Source organism: Eublepharis macularius, chromosome 6, assembly GCF_028583425.1.
Source record: "Eublepharis macularius isolate TG4126 chromosome 6, MPM_Emac_v1.0, whole genome shotgun sequence".
Classification (NCBI taxonomy): Eukaryota; Metazoa; Chordata; class Lepidosauria; order Squamata; family Eublepharidae; genus Eublepharis; species Eublepharis macularius.
Window position 1 is genome coordinate 29,254,873 of NC_072795.1, and position 18,138 is coordinate 29,273,010.

General features: G+C 44.6%; 1 protein-coding gene across 2 annotated transcripts; it reads right to left on the reverse strand.

Moving 5' to 3' along the window:
- Nucleotides 1–282: 282 nt before the first annotated feature.
- Nucleotides 283–17,707, reverse strand: B3GALNT1 (beta-1,3-N-acetylgalactosaminyltransferase 1 (globoside blood group)). 2 transcript variants are annotated; one of them, XM_054983664.1, is made up of 4 exons: nucleotides 17,677–17,707; nucleotides 17,435–17,570; nucleotides 11,227–11,460; nucleotides 283–1,368 (listed from the first exon to the last, which is right to left on the reverse strand). In XM_054983664.1, exon 4 carries the CDS (start codon nucleotides 1,341–1,343, stop codon nucleotides 381–383), a length of 963 nt encoding a protein of 320 aa, XP_054839639.1. In that variant the 5' UTR covers nucleotides 1,344–1,368; nucleotides 11,227–11,460; nucleotides 17,435–17,570; nucleotides 17,677–17,707; the 3' UTR covers nucleotides 283–380. The 2 variants fall into 2 exon arrangements, with proteins under 2 accessions (XP_054839639.1, XP_054839640.1); XM_054983665.1 differs by lacking the exons at nucleotides 11,227–11,460; nucleotides 17,435–17,570; nucleotides 17,677–17,707 and adding an exon at nucleotides 9,750–9,798.
- Nucleotides 17,708–18,138: the final 431 nt, after the last annotated feature.

Below are 18,138 nucleotides of genomic sequence, written 5' to 3' on the forward strand. Positions count from 1 at the left end.
TTTCATAAAAACTTTCTCTTGCATTGTTTGGTGCATATATTGTTGCTAGTGTGTAAATCTTGCCATCCAGGAGCCTGATTTTCAAAATCAAATATCTTCTATCAGAGTCTCTTAATTCTTCTGTAACATTTATTTGTAAATTGTTTATACAAACCACAATACCTTTTAAAAATGATAAATTCTTAATAAACACACTAATACATACAAGCAAAAAAACGGGAACAAAGCCCCAAAGAATCATAGAAATTATAATATGATATAACAGGAAGGGGGGGACAATCCTGTGTTTCATCGGCTATTGTAACTGAGACCCTCATGTGAGATCTGAGGGGGCTTGAGCCCCTTAGCCCCCATGTAGTTTACACCTATGTCAGAGGGCATCAGTGGCAAGGAACTGAAGTCTCTTTCATTATTTCTTGCCAAAACCTAATCATTTCATGAGGAGAGATGCCATGTACTGCAACCAAGTGCTTGTATTTACAGATATCAAAGTTAATGCGATATAAAAAGAAAAGTTCTACATCTTCTGGAATGTAGACACTCACACCAAGAATACTTAAACAAATCCCAACATAAACATCTTCAAACTTGATGGGTTTGACATGATTCATCATTTCATAAACCCTGCAAGCCAGTCTGGAATTAAGGATATAACCAAATCCACTACAGTATGGAGGATAAACATTAAATGGATACTCATCGTAAGAAATAAATCGTTTCTTGTAAAGTCCTCTGTAAGTGGGATTATTAATTAAGGGATATCCAGTAATGAAGTTTTCCAAAGCATTTGATTTCAGAAGGAATTTCACTAAGTTGCCAGTGTTGATGAAAACATCAGAATCAGTTTTCATAACATACTGAGTATTAGAACAAAACTCAGCCACCCATCTGAAGGCCATGATAGTTTTCAAGGTAAGGTTGTCATAAGTGTCAAGGAAGTCTTGACGGATTATGTCTCCATAGAGAATGCTTTCATCTTCGACTGATAAGGTTAAACTATTGTCTCTTTCTCTTCCTTGGCCCAGTAAAAACAGTATCTGAACCTGGTTGCCCCACCAGGATTTCTGAGAGCCCCACGTTATCCTAATGGCTTGTCTCGCCTCCACATCCATAGGCACTGAAGTCACCAAAATAACCAGGAATGGGTTGCTCTCTTCACATTTTATTCGCTCACGTAGCATGAAGACAAATTTCTGCTTGTAGACCAGTTCGTACTCGTAGAAATGTATCCAGTTTATATGTTCTATAACAGTGTGGGAGGGGACTGCCACATACCATATCATTAATATGGCAGAGATAACAGACACACTCCAAAAAATCCTTTTCAAGTATATCAGGGACATACCAGGCTAGGCTATAAATTCTTTCCTGGAAAAGAAAAATCAGATATCAGTACATGGAAAATAAAAGCTTTCAAGTTTAGAATACCAAATCTATGTAAAAAACGATGACTAAAGACATGATTATCACAATAGCTACTATCCATTCATTTTCATTGCCATGAAAAGATGCATCAGCCACATAGTAGTGGTGACAGGGGCGGCGCAAGGGTTTGCGGCACTCGCAGTCGGCTGGACGGGTGCCCTCCCCCGTGGGCGCTTGTGCGCGCGCGCACCAGCCTGAGTGATGACTTCACACATGACATCATCACAGGAGCGCTGCCTCCAAGCTCTCTTGCTCAGTTGCCTGCACCACCACAGATGCCTGCCCGTGGCGGCTGTGCCTGGGCGGGGGCTTGTGCTGGCAGCGGCAGCAGCAGTACAGGGCGGGAGGGATAGGGGGCTGCTGCTTTGTGGCGCGCACTCCTGCCCCCCATGCCTCCTCTGGCACTCCCTCCGGCACCCCGTACCTGAGGCCACCGCCTACCTGGCCTCAATGGGCGCGCCGGCCCTGAGTGGTGATAAGAAGATCTTGAGGGCAGAGGAAAAGACATTAACACAACATCTTGCCCTCTTGGGCTCCCACTAAAGAAAGAGCCATTTGGGTCCATGGCAGAGTGACGGTGGCACAAAGGAAGAAATTCCACCCCCATCACAGGAACTGACAACATCTGGTTGCTAAACAAGAGGGGCATTGCCACCAGCAGGCCATCCCCAAAGATGCACCGGAAAAACTATTCGATTCTCTGGGTCAGACTGAAGGAAGAGCTTTGGATATTCAGCTTCACTCTCAATGGGTCTCTGTTTGCTGTATCATGTGATTGATATTGTAATCTTTCTTGAGGGCCGTACATGGTAGAAACAGGGTAGGGGATCTTGTAATAAAATACAATCAGTTTCTCATCACAAAGCAACTGTGCACAAATATAGCATTTGATCTTGGGTTGATTCATGCTTCTTTGCAGTGTGAACATTGTGTGTGGTGAGGTATTGTTTCCACCTATGTGCCCAGCCCCATGCAATGTAGAACATTGCACATATATTCTTTCTTTATTTTCAGTAAAACAATCCATAAAGCACAGTGGCTTGTAAGACTTCCTTAACTTGTTGCCGCAACACAAATCACATATATATTTTATATGAAAATTAAAAATCACGCCCCACTATTCTATCTATCAACATGAAGTTTTACTGCCAATGAAATAGATTTTACTGCTGTTTCTGTATTCCTCTTGCCAGTCCTCAAAAGAAGATTTAAGAGCTGGTAAGTAGCCATAAGAAGCTCTAATGTGTTGACTCTTAGCTCAGCATACAGTTTACAGGGAAACTTACAACTGTACAGGGATATAACCTCTGCTCTTGGACAGTTGTGGTTGTTGCGCTTTTCTCACTGAGATCCAAGGCGGATTACACAGTACAAGTGAATACAATATAATCAACAGCTAGGGCATTTACTGAGCAAAACACAGTATGATCAACAGTTAGGACATTCAATGAACAGCTACAATAGGTAAGGTAGCAGAAAATTTGAAAACAAGCATAAGGTGGAACACAGAGATGAAACTTTTCTGAAATGGAGTGTAACTAATTAACATAACATTTTTAGTAAAGTTGAAACTACCCAGTAGGAGCATATATACATCAGCAGACAGTACTCAAACAGCCTAGTCTATAGTCCTTGCACCTACCAAATCATCTCTCTGAGCACATGGCATCTACATGCTGGGGTGAACTACATGAATTAATCTGCTGGTAATCATAGAACCCCACTCTGAAGATTTCCTGTCGGTGTGGAAGGTTGCAAACTCGATAATGTTATCTACACTGAAATTTCACATCCCTTATATATTAGGTTAGCAGCCTGTTTAGCCCAGTTTGGCCCAAGCTTGTCAGGGCTTGGGAGCTAAGCAGGGCTAGCAACAGTCAGTAGTTGGATGGGAGACCATCAAGGAAATCTGGGGTTGTTGTGTGGAGGAAGGCAATGGCAAACTAGCTCTGCTTATCTCATCCTTGGAACACCCCATGGGACAGGTTGACATGAGTCTGCCATGACTTGATGGTATATTATTTTTCTTCTAGTTTCTTGGGTTAATGAAACTCTGTAATGGAGGACCACAATTATTTTAGTTAATGAAACACAAATTTGATATTAACACTCTCAGTAGTCAGAAAGCTGTGGGGGAATGGTTCAGTCTTTTGGGGACCGAACTGTTCTACTGGAAAAAAAAACCTCCTTCAAATGCAGAATCCAGCACAACACAAAAGTGTGAAATTAGGATTCATTTCAAAGTTTAATATTATATCCCGCACCCTCACGGGTTTGAAGAAAATGGAGGATTTGACTTACTACAGGTGCTAATATTTTAGCATAAGCCATCCTTTACTGGAAGGCAGTAGGAAAAGAGAAAGACCTAAAATGAGACGGCCTGACTCAACAAAAGAAGCCACGTGACATGTCCTCCAGTTTGCAGGATCTGAGCAAATCTGTTAATAGTAGGATGTTCTGGAGATCTTTCATAGGTCAGAGGCGACATGACAGTACATAACACACACACACATCCTTTACTAAAATCAAAAAGAGTCTAGTAGCACCTTTAAGACTAACCAATTTTATTGTAGCATAAGCTTTCGAGAATCAAGTTCTCTTCGTCAGATGCCTGATACAGATACAGTATCTGTATCAGGCATCTGACGAAGAGAACTTGATTCTCGAAAGCTTATGCTACAATAAAATTGGTTAGTCTTAAAGGTGCTACTGGACTCTTTTTGATTTTGCTACCACAGACTAACACGGCTAACTCCTCTACATCCTTTACTGATGTTAAATGGCTCAGCAAAAGTCTATATGTACCTGATTATGCTTATTATGTCTCACCACATACTCGCCTGGTTTAGTTCTGATGTTAATCCCATTTTTCTTATCCATTAGTTGAGAGAGATTCCCTTAAGTCCAAGCGATTTGTTACCCTTTTGATTGGCTCTTCTTTTAAACTGGCCTCTCTTTGTAAAATCTCCCTCTCCCTGCACTGACTTTCTGTTTGTAGCTCTAAGTCTATGTATATCTGCCTAATAGAGATACACTTCAACACACCTGATCAAGTGAGCTCTAACTCAAGAACACTTATGATGGAATGTCTGTATTGCTGCCTTACACCCTTTGATGCGTACCTTCCACCTAGTTGCTTTTCCATCTCAGTTACTGATCATCACCCAAAATGCCATAAATTACTTTCACAGGAGTTTCAAGAACAATATAATAGAATCATAGAATCATAGGGGTGGCAGGGACATCTAGGGTCATCTAGTCCAAACCCTGTTCAATGCAGGAAACTCACAACTACCTCCCCCCATACCCCCAGTTACCCCTGCTCCATGCTCAGAAGATGGCAAAACACCATCAAGAGTGCAAGGGATGACACAATAAAAGTGTGGATGGGACCCTCAAAAATGGTTTGGTTGCCAAACCAATGCAAATGGCACCTAACTCACTAGCCTTTAGGCAACTCCTGGTACAAACATATTGAACGTGAACCAGGAAGCAGGTATTAAAAGCCCAGTATTTGATTTGGCTGTTTTCATATTTGTTTAGGAGATTTTCATGCAGCCTCTCCAGAGTTCAGTTTGACCACAAACAAAATGTAGATTTTTTCTCTCCCCTCCCCCTGCAATGAGGACCTCTAACAGTTTACAACATCGTTTTTCCCTCCTCCATTTTATCCTTGATATTTTTGAAATAAAGGTCTGCAGATGCATTAATTTTCAAAAAGCAACTCAAAGAGGTTTTAATACTTTTTGAAAAACAACAACAGCTTTTACATTGACCAATTTAGTGTAAAGTCTGCTAAAATAAGAAGTGAGCTAGCCCAATGCCAGATTTCAGAGCTCAGTGGTGTTGGCCCTAGTTAGTGCTTGGATGGGAGACCACCAAGGAAGCCCAGGTTCGCTATGTAGAGGCAGACAGTGGCAACCCACCTCTTTTCATCTTTTGCCTTGAAACCTATATGAGTTTAAGTAAGTCCGCTGAGACTTCTATGGTCACACAAACTAAGGAGATGTTGTAGAAGAGTTTTGCCACTAGAGGGAACTCTTATAACTTCATATGCACAACCAAGAGAAATAATGCCAGGAAATTTATTGCTTAGTGTAATCAATGGATATTAAGATATACACAAGAGATTGTATGCAAATTCTGGAATGTATACTGCTTTATATAAGATCAGGCAGCTGCCTTATATAGGAGGGGAAGCAGCTCTCCAGTTTATCACTAGTTGGCCTAGCAAACCACTCAGTCTCAATCAGAAACATGGGAAATAATAATATAGATCTATCTAACAGCAAGTTGGATCCACACAACCTTCTAATTCAATCTCACCCAGTTTCCTGTCTTAGTTACCACTGCCCAGTCCCACATGGATTTTGTCTGTGCAGTACCGATGATTTCCAGCTTAGCCTTTTTTGCCAGCCAAACAAGATGCCTTCTTTCTATTTCACCAGCAACAAAGTTGGCTGGATCCAACCCAGGCTATTTGTAATACTTAGCATGTCTTCATTTTCCCCACACTCAGGGTGGCTGAGAATGAAAATTGTATTTCTACCTGTGCTTGTGTATCAAGCTTTTGTGTGTTCTGTTTGTACAAGCATACGCTATCGGCACCACTGACAGTCACTCTACATTTTATGGTATTGTGTGCACGTGAGGCGGCAGAAAGGGGGAAACTTTCCTTCCCCTCACTGCTTTTGCACGGGGAGGTGGGGAAGCTTGGGAGAAAGGCGGGAGCTCCCCCCCCCCCCCCCGCAGCAGCTTTCTGAGCCTATTTTTTAAAAAATAGAAGCCAATCCCTGAGGTGAGGTGTGTCTGCACAGAGCACAGGTTGTCTCCGTAACCCATAAAAGAAAGAATGTGTAAGCAAGAGCACCAGTTCTGCTCTGTTCCCACCTCCATTCCCCTAGCAGATGTTGCTGTCTCTCCCCTGGGGGGGGGGCGGCGATGTCATACATCTCCCTACAGTCATACTAGTCACCTCCACAGGGGGAGGGGGTTAACATGCCTTTTCCCCATTTTGTCAGTTCCCATTTTTCCCCTTCTAGGTTCTGTAAAACAAAAACAAAAACCAAGCACCAAACATCTTCTCCCAATACATTTAAAAGCAAGGGCTTCCATTATTCCATTACGGATGCGTGGAGGGAGGATATATCTAATCTTCCTTCTGAAAGTCTCGTCTAAATGACTTAACCAGCCTTCCCCCCAAAAAATTAGGGGAAGAGGGATTTGCGAGGTATCTGTTGACAATGTTTGCTGCAGTACAACAGGACATATAGAGATCTGTTTCCCTGGATGCAATGGATGCTTTGGCAGGATGGGCTGTTAGAGAAGCTGAAAAGGAACCTCAAGGTACTAAAGCAGTATACTTTCATTAATCTATCCAACCCATCATTCAATCCCTATAGAAGTTTTTCCCCAAATTTGTGCCAGAAAGTTTGTTCTGGAACTTTGCTACTTTAGTGAAAAGTAAACCTTCTCCATTCCAAAGGGAATGTATAATGCCTCAACAACAGCTGTTGGAAATATCAGCTCAATGGAACTTCCATGTGCTAAGATCAGAGTTACCAGTTACATTCTGAGCCGGAGACACTCACCTTCTTTGTGTCCCTCATGCACAAAGCGCATATGTGCTCCCGCATCTCCATGATGACATCACTTCCAGTAACATCACTTCTGAACAACATCATTGTGCAGGAGCACGTGCATGCTTTGCAGTAGGTCAATCTGCTGAGAAGTACGGGAGCGCTCTCGGAGCATCACAGTGATGTTACTCCTAGGAACTGATGTCATCACAAGGCCCCGAGAAGCCCATTCCATTGCCTTTCCCCCCACCAGCCATGTGAGTAGGGGAGTGGAAGGTGAAAGTGGGGGGTCTCCACTACCATTAGGGGATTGGGAACCCAGCCTTGGGTGGGTGGGGGGTCCCTGCTACCACTAGGGGACTGGTAACCAGCCTTGGTTGGGTGGACTATAGCTGTCGAGGTGTCTTTTTTTTTCAAATTAGGATGGATAAATTAGGATGAGCAGTAACACCCTGGCACAAATCATAGTTGGGTGGCTCATAATAGCCAACTTTGGAGCCTCCCTGCCCCCTGGTGATCTGTGCTTGTAGCTTGTCTCTGATGGGTAGTCATGTTGGTCTGTAGTAGAAGAGCAAAATTTGGGTCCTGTAGCACCTTAGAAACCAACTAGATTTCCAGGGTGTGAGCTTTTGAGAGTCAAAGCTTGGAGCACTAGAGCAAGCAATAAATCATGAGGTGGCCATTTAATCAGGATCTTTAACTGACTGCATTAACCCTTTTGGTCTGCTGACCCGCAAAGGACACCGACAAGACTCTTCCAGAGCAGGAGAGGGGCACACCAGCCCTATAGGGCTGTGAATGTCCCTCTGTCCTGTAGTTTAGTGGACATTCCATATATTTGATTGCATTTGGGGACTTCCCACTGATGAAAAGATGTCTCATCTTCATTGGAGGCCTTATTATTAACCAACACTTACCCTACCTAGCTTTCAAGATCTGATGAGATCAGGATCTCCTGGACTATCCAGGTCAGAGCACAGCCCTGTTACCTGTGTAAAAAAGTCCTCTTGAATAATTTGGTTTTGTATAGTTTGCAGAAAGCCAAGAAAGTGGGGACTTTTCTGACCTCTTCAGGTAGGCCATTCCATAAAGTGGGAGCCACCACAGAGAATGCACAAGTAACATGCAGCTGTTGATTCTCCCATTTTCAGGGTGACATCTGCACAAGACTCTGTTCAGATGAGTGAAGCTGCCATGGTGGGATATAGGGACAGAGGCAGTCCTGTATATATGACCAAGGTCTTCATACGCAATATCCAAAACCATGAAATTCACAGGGTATGGATAGTTCTTTGACAGTACCCAAGATGTAAGGAGAATGCTTCCAGTGACTCTCTACTGAGAGTCTTTTCACACTTTACAAATTCTTATGTAGTATAGATATCCGATAAAAGCTTGCAAGCTGAATAAATCTCAGTGCAATCTGTAGGACAGCTTCACTCTTCTTAAGTCAACTGAAGCCAGTAGACATAAGAGTACAACCCTAAGTAGTATTAATTACAAACACATCAGATGTAACACTGTACCATCTTTCAGAAGACTTCAGCGCGACTGGCATGAAGCAAGAAAGGCTGTCCAGGGTTGAGAATTCCATGTACTACCTTCCCCTGTCTGCAAATCAGACCAACTACTACATCCAGAACCTGACACACGAGTTATCTGGAAGTGCTGGAAATGATGGATTTCCAAAGGAAGATGTTTCTTTAATTTTCAGTTCTTTCCCCTGTGCATGTTCAGTCAAAAGGTCCTTGAGGTTGATAGAAACGTAAGCACAGCCAGTGTGGGCACAAAGACGGAGAGGAGATGATGGGAAGAAAGAAAGGCAAGACTGTGGAAGCAGATGAGATACCAGCCAGGTAAGAAACTGGGTCTGTAAAGGCTTGGAGCCAGGACTGACAAAATGGAGGGATCTACCCTGTGTGGGAGGCAATGAAATGAAAATGAGGGGAGGTCATTGCAGGGATTACAAAGGAATGGGTGGGGTGAGCCAAGATGGTGTAAAAGGTCTTTGGCCTTTACCTTTAGTTCTTATAACTAATGAAACAAAGGCCAAGGACATATTCTTGCATTCACTCACATTCACCCTTTGTGACCTTTCTGCTGACTGTTCTAGTGTTGAAAATTCTAAGCTTTTTCCGTAGGTGGGTTTGAAAAGCAGCAAATGACACAGTATAACTATTCATATCAACAATTTTGGCCTCTTGTGAGAGGGGAATGGTGGTGGTGTCAGCTTCTACCACACTGATAACCATGGCTTTTTTCTGGGAAAAGAGGTGGTAGAACTCAGTGGGTTGCCTTCAGAGAAAATGGTCACATGGCTGGTGGCCCCGCCCCCTGATCTCCAGACAGAGGGGAGTTTAGATTGCTCTCCGCGCAACTCCGCCCTCAGTGGCGCCGAGAGCAATCTAAACTCCCCTCTGTCTGGAGATCAGGGGGCGGGGCCACCAGCCATGTGACCATTTTCAAGAGGTTCCGGAACTCCGTTCCCCCGTATTCCCCCTGAAAAACAGCCCTGCTGATAACTGAGTGCTGCCCTGGGTTAGAGGCAGGGGAGCAAGTTGAAACGAGATAGATAACACTTTCCAAGCAACTGAACCGTTGTATAAAGATGCATAGCAAAAATCAAGTTGTGAACATACGGCACTTTTAATGTTCATGCTTTCTTTTCATGACACTTTCATCAGCATTCCTGAGAATAATTACAAGATGAAAGGCTTCATCAACAAAGGAAAATAAAATATTTACCAGTCAATGAGGGCTGGGGGGTTTTTTCCTCGATGTTCCTTCACGCTTGTTAGGAAGTTTTTCCAGTGAATAATTTTGAACTGAAACAGATGTGATGAAATACCTAGATTCAACTCATGTTCTCTTACCTAAAGGTTTGTCAGGAAGTGTAGGCATCCTTGCAGCTTAAAGTTTAGCATTTACAGTGCAGGCGTCCTTGCAGCTTAAAGTTTAGCATTTACAGTGCAGGCGTCCTTGCAGCTTAAAGTTTAGCATTTACAGAGCAGCAGGGAGGGAAGTGCAGGCATGGGACACCTTTCCACTCTCAAGGTGCATCACAGCATTTTCCCTTCCCCTCACCCAGCCTGGCCCTGCAGAGCGACGCCTGGCTGCACCAGGAGACTTTAAGCTGCAAGGACACCCGCACTTCCCTCTCTGCTGCTCTGTAAATGCTAAACTTTAAGCTGCAAGGACACCTGCACTTCTCTCCCTGCTGCTCTGTAAATGCTAAACTTTAAGCTGCAAGGACGCCTGCACTGTAAATGCTAAACTTTAAGCTGCAAGGACGCCTGCACTGTAAATGCTAAACTTTAAGCTGCAAGGACGCCTATACTTCCCGACAAACCTTTAGGTAAGAGAACACGAATTGAATCTAGGTATTTCGTCACGTCTGTTTTGAGTCTTTGTTATCGACACATATGCACAAACAGCAGTCACAACATTGTGATGTTAGTTCTCTCAAGGCCAGACAGTGTTTAACATCTTCAGGAATGGAGCATGAGTCTCATCGATGCCAAAATCTTCCCCATATAGTAGTAGCTTGTTTTTAATCTTAAAACAAGAAATGTATTTTGTCAAGTGCTGTTATTACGGACATAAACACAACTCCTTCAACTAACCACATATCAAAACCGTAATCCTATTCATACTTTACTTGGAAGTAAGCCTCAGGTCCAAACTAGATGTGGTATTTAACATGTGATTGTCACAGGGACTTGTAGTCAGACTGCAGCTGTCTTGTGGGAACTCCATTCTAAACTGCCGCAGGGACCTGATTCAGATTGGAGGCATGGAAGATTGGGAAGGCTGAGCCTCTCTACCCCCACGCAGTGGTCCCATTCTGAATTGGGCCCTGCAGTCCTTCAGAATGGAGTTTGCAGCTGCAATGTGAAAGCCCCAGTGGTGGTCAATATGTTAAACATCATGTCATGTTGTGGCTTCAGTGAAATGAATGGGACTTCTATGTGAATGTGCACACTGTCATGCTAAATATTGTGGAAAAAAATGTAGAAAAATGCTACGGTTTGAGAACAGCATACACAGATTAAAGAAGAGTCCTGTTACTGAGGCTGCCGAATGACTTGAGAAATATCAGCCTGGACTGCTCCGGGGCCTGTTTGTTACCAAAATAGTCTTTATGCACATAGATTAATGTGTAAGAAATGCTTAATGTGCAGGAAATGGTGATTAATGTATAGAAAATGATAATAATACTTACCATTTACAGAACTTCTGAATGTTCGAAGTTTCACATACACTGGGTTGGATTGAGTACTCCACAGACACAAGGACTTGAGATCTTTCCTTCATTCCCTTGTGTCAATCCCAGGAAAGTTTATTCTTGGGGTTGCAGAATCCATGCAGTCATGGGGAAGGGGGTAGAAGTTGATGGGTAGCTGGTTCCAGCCCTTACGATCCTTACAACAATCCTTAAGATAGCTGAATATTATTCCTATATTAAAGACAGAGAGCTGAGAAAGTTGCATGCCTAAAGTCACCCACTGAACCCATGGCAGAGTTCAAAGTTCAGACTGGCCGCTGTCAGTAGAGACCTCAGAAGGAATGAGGAATCATCTACCTTTGAACATGTTTATTTTAAAGCACTGATATCCCCATTGTTCCACCTAAGAGCCAAGGCAGCTAAGAATGTATTATCAAAACATCTTACAAAAAAGTCTAGTCACAAACACATACATAAAAGAAACTTCACCGGAACACCCTCTAAAATAGAAAAGTCTTAATTCCTCTTCTCATGCCAATACTACTATTCAGAGGCAGTAGCAATGCTATTGGGCAATAGTGAGTCCTTCTGAAGACTTGGCCATGATGAATGTGAATGAGGAAATACTAACATTTTAGAGTGCTTACATCACTTGAAGCAAGGAATATGGACACGTGCAATCCTGGGAAACAGAACTAGTCTCTCTAATGAAAATCAAGAACTTTTACTGTATTGACACTGCCACTCACAGAAGTCTGCCCATGTTCCTTATGCATCCATGATAGGTCCCCCTGGTGGAGGTGGAGGATTTCCTGCTCCCAGCCTCTGCCCGCCCCCACCACCTGACCAGCAGGAAGGAAATGCTCAGGAACAGGGCTGAAAACTCCAGAGGGCACAAGCTCTGGAATGCTTCAGTATTACACTGTGAATGATATTCCCAGCATGATGCAGAAGCAACAGGTGGCGCGACCCAACACTTCCCCATTGTTCCAGGAATGACGTCATTCCCAGTGTGACGTGGAAAGCATTCCATAGCATGCACATGAAGGCCCCGCTGGCACCCTTCCATCCCTGGTTGCCCCAGGGCAACCCTAAGTCCATGAAGTTATTCTTGACAAATGTTGTAAGCAAAATGGAAAAATACAGGAATTCCATAGAAAAGTTAAACTGAGAGGTATGCAGGTGCCCTGTTTTTGAAAAGGATCTGCATACAAGACTCTCAACAATGCCCTGCCTTTTCGACTTTCATATCCATATAAATAAAATAATTGTGCGTGTAATAATACATTATGTTTATCGTGATAATTACAAGCGTAGTTACTGGTTTCTTTTGTGGAGCCTGTGCATTTAACAAATGTGAAAAGTTATTATTCAGGGAAAGAAAAACATTTATTCTCAGTTCTGAGAAAAAGCTTTGCAAGAGATGGCAGAGTTCACTTATAGACAACAAAGAGGCGAACGTGTTTTAACATTAAGAGAGTGAATGAAACTAGTTTCAGGTAGTAATGAAACTAGGTAAAGCCATAAGATAAATTTTGAATATGAACAATTAGATTTCCAGTAAGAAATGGCTCCATTAGACATAACTTCCAGTGGTGGTTAATTTAAAATGATATCTATAATTTTCAAAGTACAGACTATGGAACCTGACCAGACTCTATTGTATGGACAATACTGAAAACAAGCTGAGGAGATACAACTCTCGCCCCTTGCTTTGCTGTAATGTGATAGTTGCTGAGAACTGTAAGAAACAGCATGAACTTCCTAAGCAATTGGTTCCAGGATCTCCCCATAGATATTGATTCTGGACTACTGGATCAAGAGCTACTCCCTCAGACTCCTCAAACCTTGAAAGAAATTTATCAGGCCCCTGGAGATGAGAAGACTCAAGCTCCCATTCCTCAATACAGGAGAAGGCATGTCCTGGTAATTGAGGACTTTCTACTGAGAGGGGTAGAGGGTAAAATGTTCCAGCTAGACTTGTCATCTCAAAAAGTATGCATGGCGTTGGCGCAGAGGAGAATGGACGCTTCTTGCTAGAGCTCCGTTCCTCCCCAGCACAAATCCCTGCTTTAAAACATCACAACTAAATGAAAATCACTCAGAGTATGAAAAAACAGTCGAATGAAAAGAAGAAGCAAAAGATAAAAGCTGTTAAAAACTTAGAGGAGTTTTTTTCGAGTCAGGAGGCAGCAGCAAAGCTGGTTAAGAAGCAGGAAGGGGAAGACAAAATGGCGGCCGCAACTAAATGCACAGAAAATAATCAACTCTCCCAACAGCAGAATGTTGTTACAAGCTTAATCCAGCGGATGGAGCAAAACCTCCTTGAGAGAATGTCAATGCTATCACAACAATTCAAAGACCAATGTATTGTCGAAGGCTTTCACGGCCGGAGAACGATGGTTGTTGGGGGTTTTCCGGGCTGTATTGCCGTGGTCTTGGCATTATAGTTCCTGACGTTTTGCCAGCAGCTGTGGCTGGCATCTTCGGAGGTGTAGCACCAAAAGACAGAGATCTCTCAGTGTCTCAGTGACACTGAGAGATCTCTGTCTTTTGGTGCTACACCTCTGAAGATGCCAGCCACAGCTGCTGGCGAAACGTCAGGAACTACAATGCCAAGACCACGGCAATACAGCCCGGAAAACCCCCAACAACCATAATTCAAAGACCAATTTGCTGAAATGAAAATCGAACTGAGTAAAGCAGTGCAGGATGCTAAATCTGCTATTGATATCAGCAATACTGTACAGAGTGAAGTTAAAGAAATACAAAAAACAAATGTAAATTTTCAGGAAAGAATAATAAGGCTGGAAATGGCAGCGAGAAAGAGGAATATCAAATTTAGGGGATTCCAAGAGAATATAAATGTCAATGAAGACCTGTCTGATTTTTTAGGTTCATGGCTAAAGACGCAGCTTCAGATGGAGGAAGAGGAAGATATGAAAATAGAAAATGCATACAGAGTGGGGATAAGAAATAATGCAAAGAGAAAATTTCCTAGGGACATAATCGCTACAATCCCGAATGGAAATATCAGAAAAAAGATTTTTGAAACAGCCAGAGCCAGGGGAGGGCTGGACTTTAAAGGTACTCAAATATTAGCCCTTACAGACTTATCCCCAGAAGTATTGAACAAAAGAAGAGACTTAAAAGGCATTACTGAAGCTTTAAGAAATGCTAAAATCAACTACAACTGGAGCAACTTAACTACACTACAGGTCAAACATAAAGACAAAATCTACAGAATATCAGACCAAGAATCAGGAACAGCATTTTTAAACCAAGTGGGAATTGAAACCTCAATGGACGTAGAGAAGAATTCACAAAAAAGAAGAATGCCAACAGATTTATCACCGCATAAGAACAGTAAAATTCCAGTCCGCTGGAACTAGTGCCCACCCTGCTTGGGCTAGCCCAGCCCGTGACAGAGGCATTGTTATTGGGTGCCATCATTGGCACTCCCTCTTTATTTATTTCTTTAATGAGGAAAGAGACACAGTGAAAGATAATATGAAGAAGACACCCTCAACCTCCACCCTCTCCAGCCCCTAAATCTTCAGGAATTTATCTACCTGGAGTTGGCAACCACGGTGTCCATGCAAGCCAGCGGAGGCAGGAAAGGCAGGCAAGCTGAGAGGCCCTGTGAGCGCTCGTGGGTCGAGGCTACCAGCCCCACGCCGCCACTGGCGGCAGCTCCCGGAGCTTTGGGCACATGCCGTAGAGGCCCCAAGGCTGCCCGCCCACCACTGCCACCTCCTCTAGCTCCCCGTGAAGGGAAGAAGAGGCGTCTCGGTGGGCAAACCGAGAGGCCGTGTGAGCGCTAGCGGGCCGCTTCCCACCTGCCGCCGCCTCCTCTAGCTCCCTGTGAGGGGAAGGAGAGGCGGCTTGGTGGGCAAACTGAGAGGCCATGCAGGTGCTCGCGGGCCAAGGCCGCCAGCCCCCGCCAGCTGCGGGTGCACAGTGTAGAGGCCCCGAGGCTTCCCACCCACCATCGCCTCCTCCTCTAGCTCCCCATGAGGGGAAGGAGAGGCGGCTTGGTGGGTAAACTGAGAGGCCGTGCGGGTGCTCGCGGGCCGAGGCCGCCAGCCCCCGCCGCCGCCAGCTGTGGGCGTGTGGTGTAGAGGCCCCGAGGCTTCCCGCCTGCCGCCACCTCCTCTAGCTCCCCTTGAGGGGAAGGAGAGGCGGCTTGGCAGGCAAACTGAGAGGCCGTGTGGGTGCTCATGGGCCGAGGCCGCCAGCCCCCGCCCCCGCCAGCTGCAGGCATGTGGTGTAGAGGCCCCGAGGCTTCCTGCCTGCCGCCGCCTCCTCTAGCTCCCCATGAGGGGAAGGAGAGGCGGCTTGGCAGGCAAACTGAGAGGCCGTGTGGGTGCTCATGGGCCGAGGCCGCCAGCCCCCGCCGCCGCCAGCTGCGGGCATGTGGCGTAGCGGCCCCGAGGCTTCCCGCCCGCCCCCGCCACCTCCTCTAGCTCCCCGTGAGGGGAAGGAGAGGCGGCTCAGTGGGCAAGCCAAGAGGCCATGCAGGCACTCGCAGGCCAAGGCCATCAGCCCCACGCCGCTGCCGCTGCTTGGTGCTGCGGGCGCGCAGCGCAGAGGCCCCAAGGCTTGCTGCTGTCTCCTGTAGCTCCCCATGAGGGGAAGGAGAGGCGGCTTGACAGGCAAGGCGAGAGGCTTTGCGGGCGCTCACATGCTGAGACCACCAGCCCCACGACGCCGCTGGCTACTGGAGCTGCGGGGTGCGCAGCAGGAAAAAGGGAAGCTGGGGCGGGGTGGGGCTGGGGCTGCACCAGGCTGGGATCTCACCAAGGTGAGGCTTGGGCCGAGGTGTCACCAGGCAAGCCGTTGGGGCAGGAAACAAAGAAGGCAAAGCCCAGGGCACCCCTCTGTGCGCTGGGCTTCTCAGCTGTGCGCTGGGGGGTTAAAATTCATGCGCAGTTGCGCACAAGCACATGTTAGTGGGAACCCTGGTTGTAATTGTGGCACATCTCCAGCCACCACCTGGAAGGTGGCAACCCTTCTCAGAAGTTAGCCCCATTGCCTTCAGAAAAACTTATTTCCAAATAATTAGGATTTCCACGTGGCTTTTTTCCATTGATTCTGGTACCACTTGGATTCATCCCCTGACTTTGGCACACTTTTTTTTTTTGCCTTTAGTTTTGTATAGGACTTTAGCCAAAGGCTAAATGGTAACAATTCCCATCCCACCTTTCCCTGGAAGTTTCAGGCTTAGTGAGAAAAAAATTCAGTGGCTGACTCTAGGATTTACTAAAGAATTTATGCACAGATTTCACAAGATCAAGCTAGAACTGGGAGTGGTTTGTTTACGACAGAAAGCTGTTGGTCTTCTTAGCTTACTCTAAAGAATGTTCCTGTTACCTTGCAAATTCATCAGCAGTTTGGCATGATCATTCCACATCCACTCTATCATTTAGACATTACATACCAATGTGCGCTAGATTTTCTAGCCTTGCTTTTTAAGAATTTCCCCCTTCTCACCCTTTGTTTTATTCTGTGCTAAAAGACGGGGATGAACATCTACCACAGCAAGCTCTGGCTTATTCTTCAATGCCGCAATAAATCTGTTAAAGATACCACAAGACACTTTGCTGCTTTGGCTGAAACAAAGGACCAAAGCTATACCTTTGGGACTCCTCTCTATTTAGCATCGGCTTCTGCATTGGGAAATGGCTGTGAATGGAGGAAGCCTTAATCTACTGTTGATCGGTTTTGCAATCACAAAAGTTGATACCTATATAAATTCCATTTTAAGATTTCTCAAGCCTGATGGTTTATGTGCTTTATATTATTTGCAAGAGCCTTTGACTATAAAACAAGATTGCATGCTTGGCCTGTTCTAACCATCCTCTAACCTGAACCGCTATGTCAACAGTTTAAAAACAGTCATAAGCGCAAACGCTGCAGTGCATCTAATTTGTGCCTGATATGATCCCTACCTTTTAGCAATTTCAGAAGAGATATAAAGGATGGTCTTTATTGTGACAAGAAATCATTGGATATCAAAATAAAGCAAAATACAAAAAACAAGATCAACTTTATCTTGTTTGCATAAGGCTTGAAGGCAAATATAGAGGATAATCTTTGAATGATCATGGGGGAGTAGCGCATCCTCCCCTGCCCTTCATTGTCTACATACCCCTTCTTTTCGATCACCCTCCCCACTGAAACCCCTTCCATGTGCTCTGCTCACCCATCCAAGTGCTCTTCGGCTCCTTCACCAGATCTTTTTTGTTTCGCTTGCTCCAGCATGAAAAGTGATCAGTTGTAAACTAGCCTCCTTTAGGTATTTTTCCTGTATTCAGCTGGTACTTCAGTAAATCCTTTCGCTGTAAAGCACAAAAGTAAAAGGTCACTAAACACAGAGAAAATCATGAACAAAAGACAGGGCTCAAATGACAATTGCCTTGTCCACAAACAGGCAGTTCTTGTTACCTGTGACACTCCACCATCCCTCCTGGGAGTCAAGATAGCCAGCCCTTTAATCAACAGCAGGGTATATTTCCTCAGCTCCTCCCCACTACAAAAAAAATGTAAAAGCAAAGGTAGATGGTTATTTTTTTAAACTCAGCTCTTCTTATGTGGAGAAAGTATGATTTAAAATGTTAAAACATTGAACGTTTGCAAAGCAAATGCAACCTGAGTTCGGAGAGGAGAAATAAACTGGTTGTCATTACTACCATTGTACTGATGGCCAAGGAATGTGGCTAAAATAGGATCACCAACTGTGACTTGGAGAATTTCTGGAGATTTTGTGGTGAAGCTTGAGGAGGAAAGGGTTTGGGGAAGGGAGGGACCTCAGCAGAGTACAATACCATAGAGTCCACCCTCCAAACTTGCCATTTTCTGCAGTTGAACTGATTTTTGTAGTCTGGAGATTAATGTAATTCCAGGAGA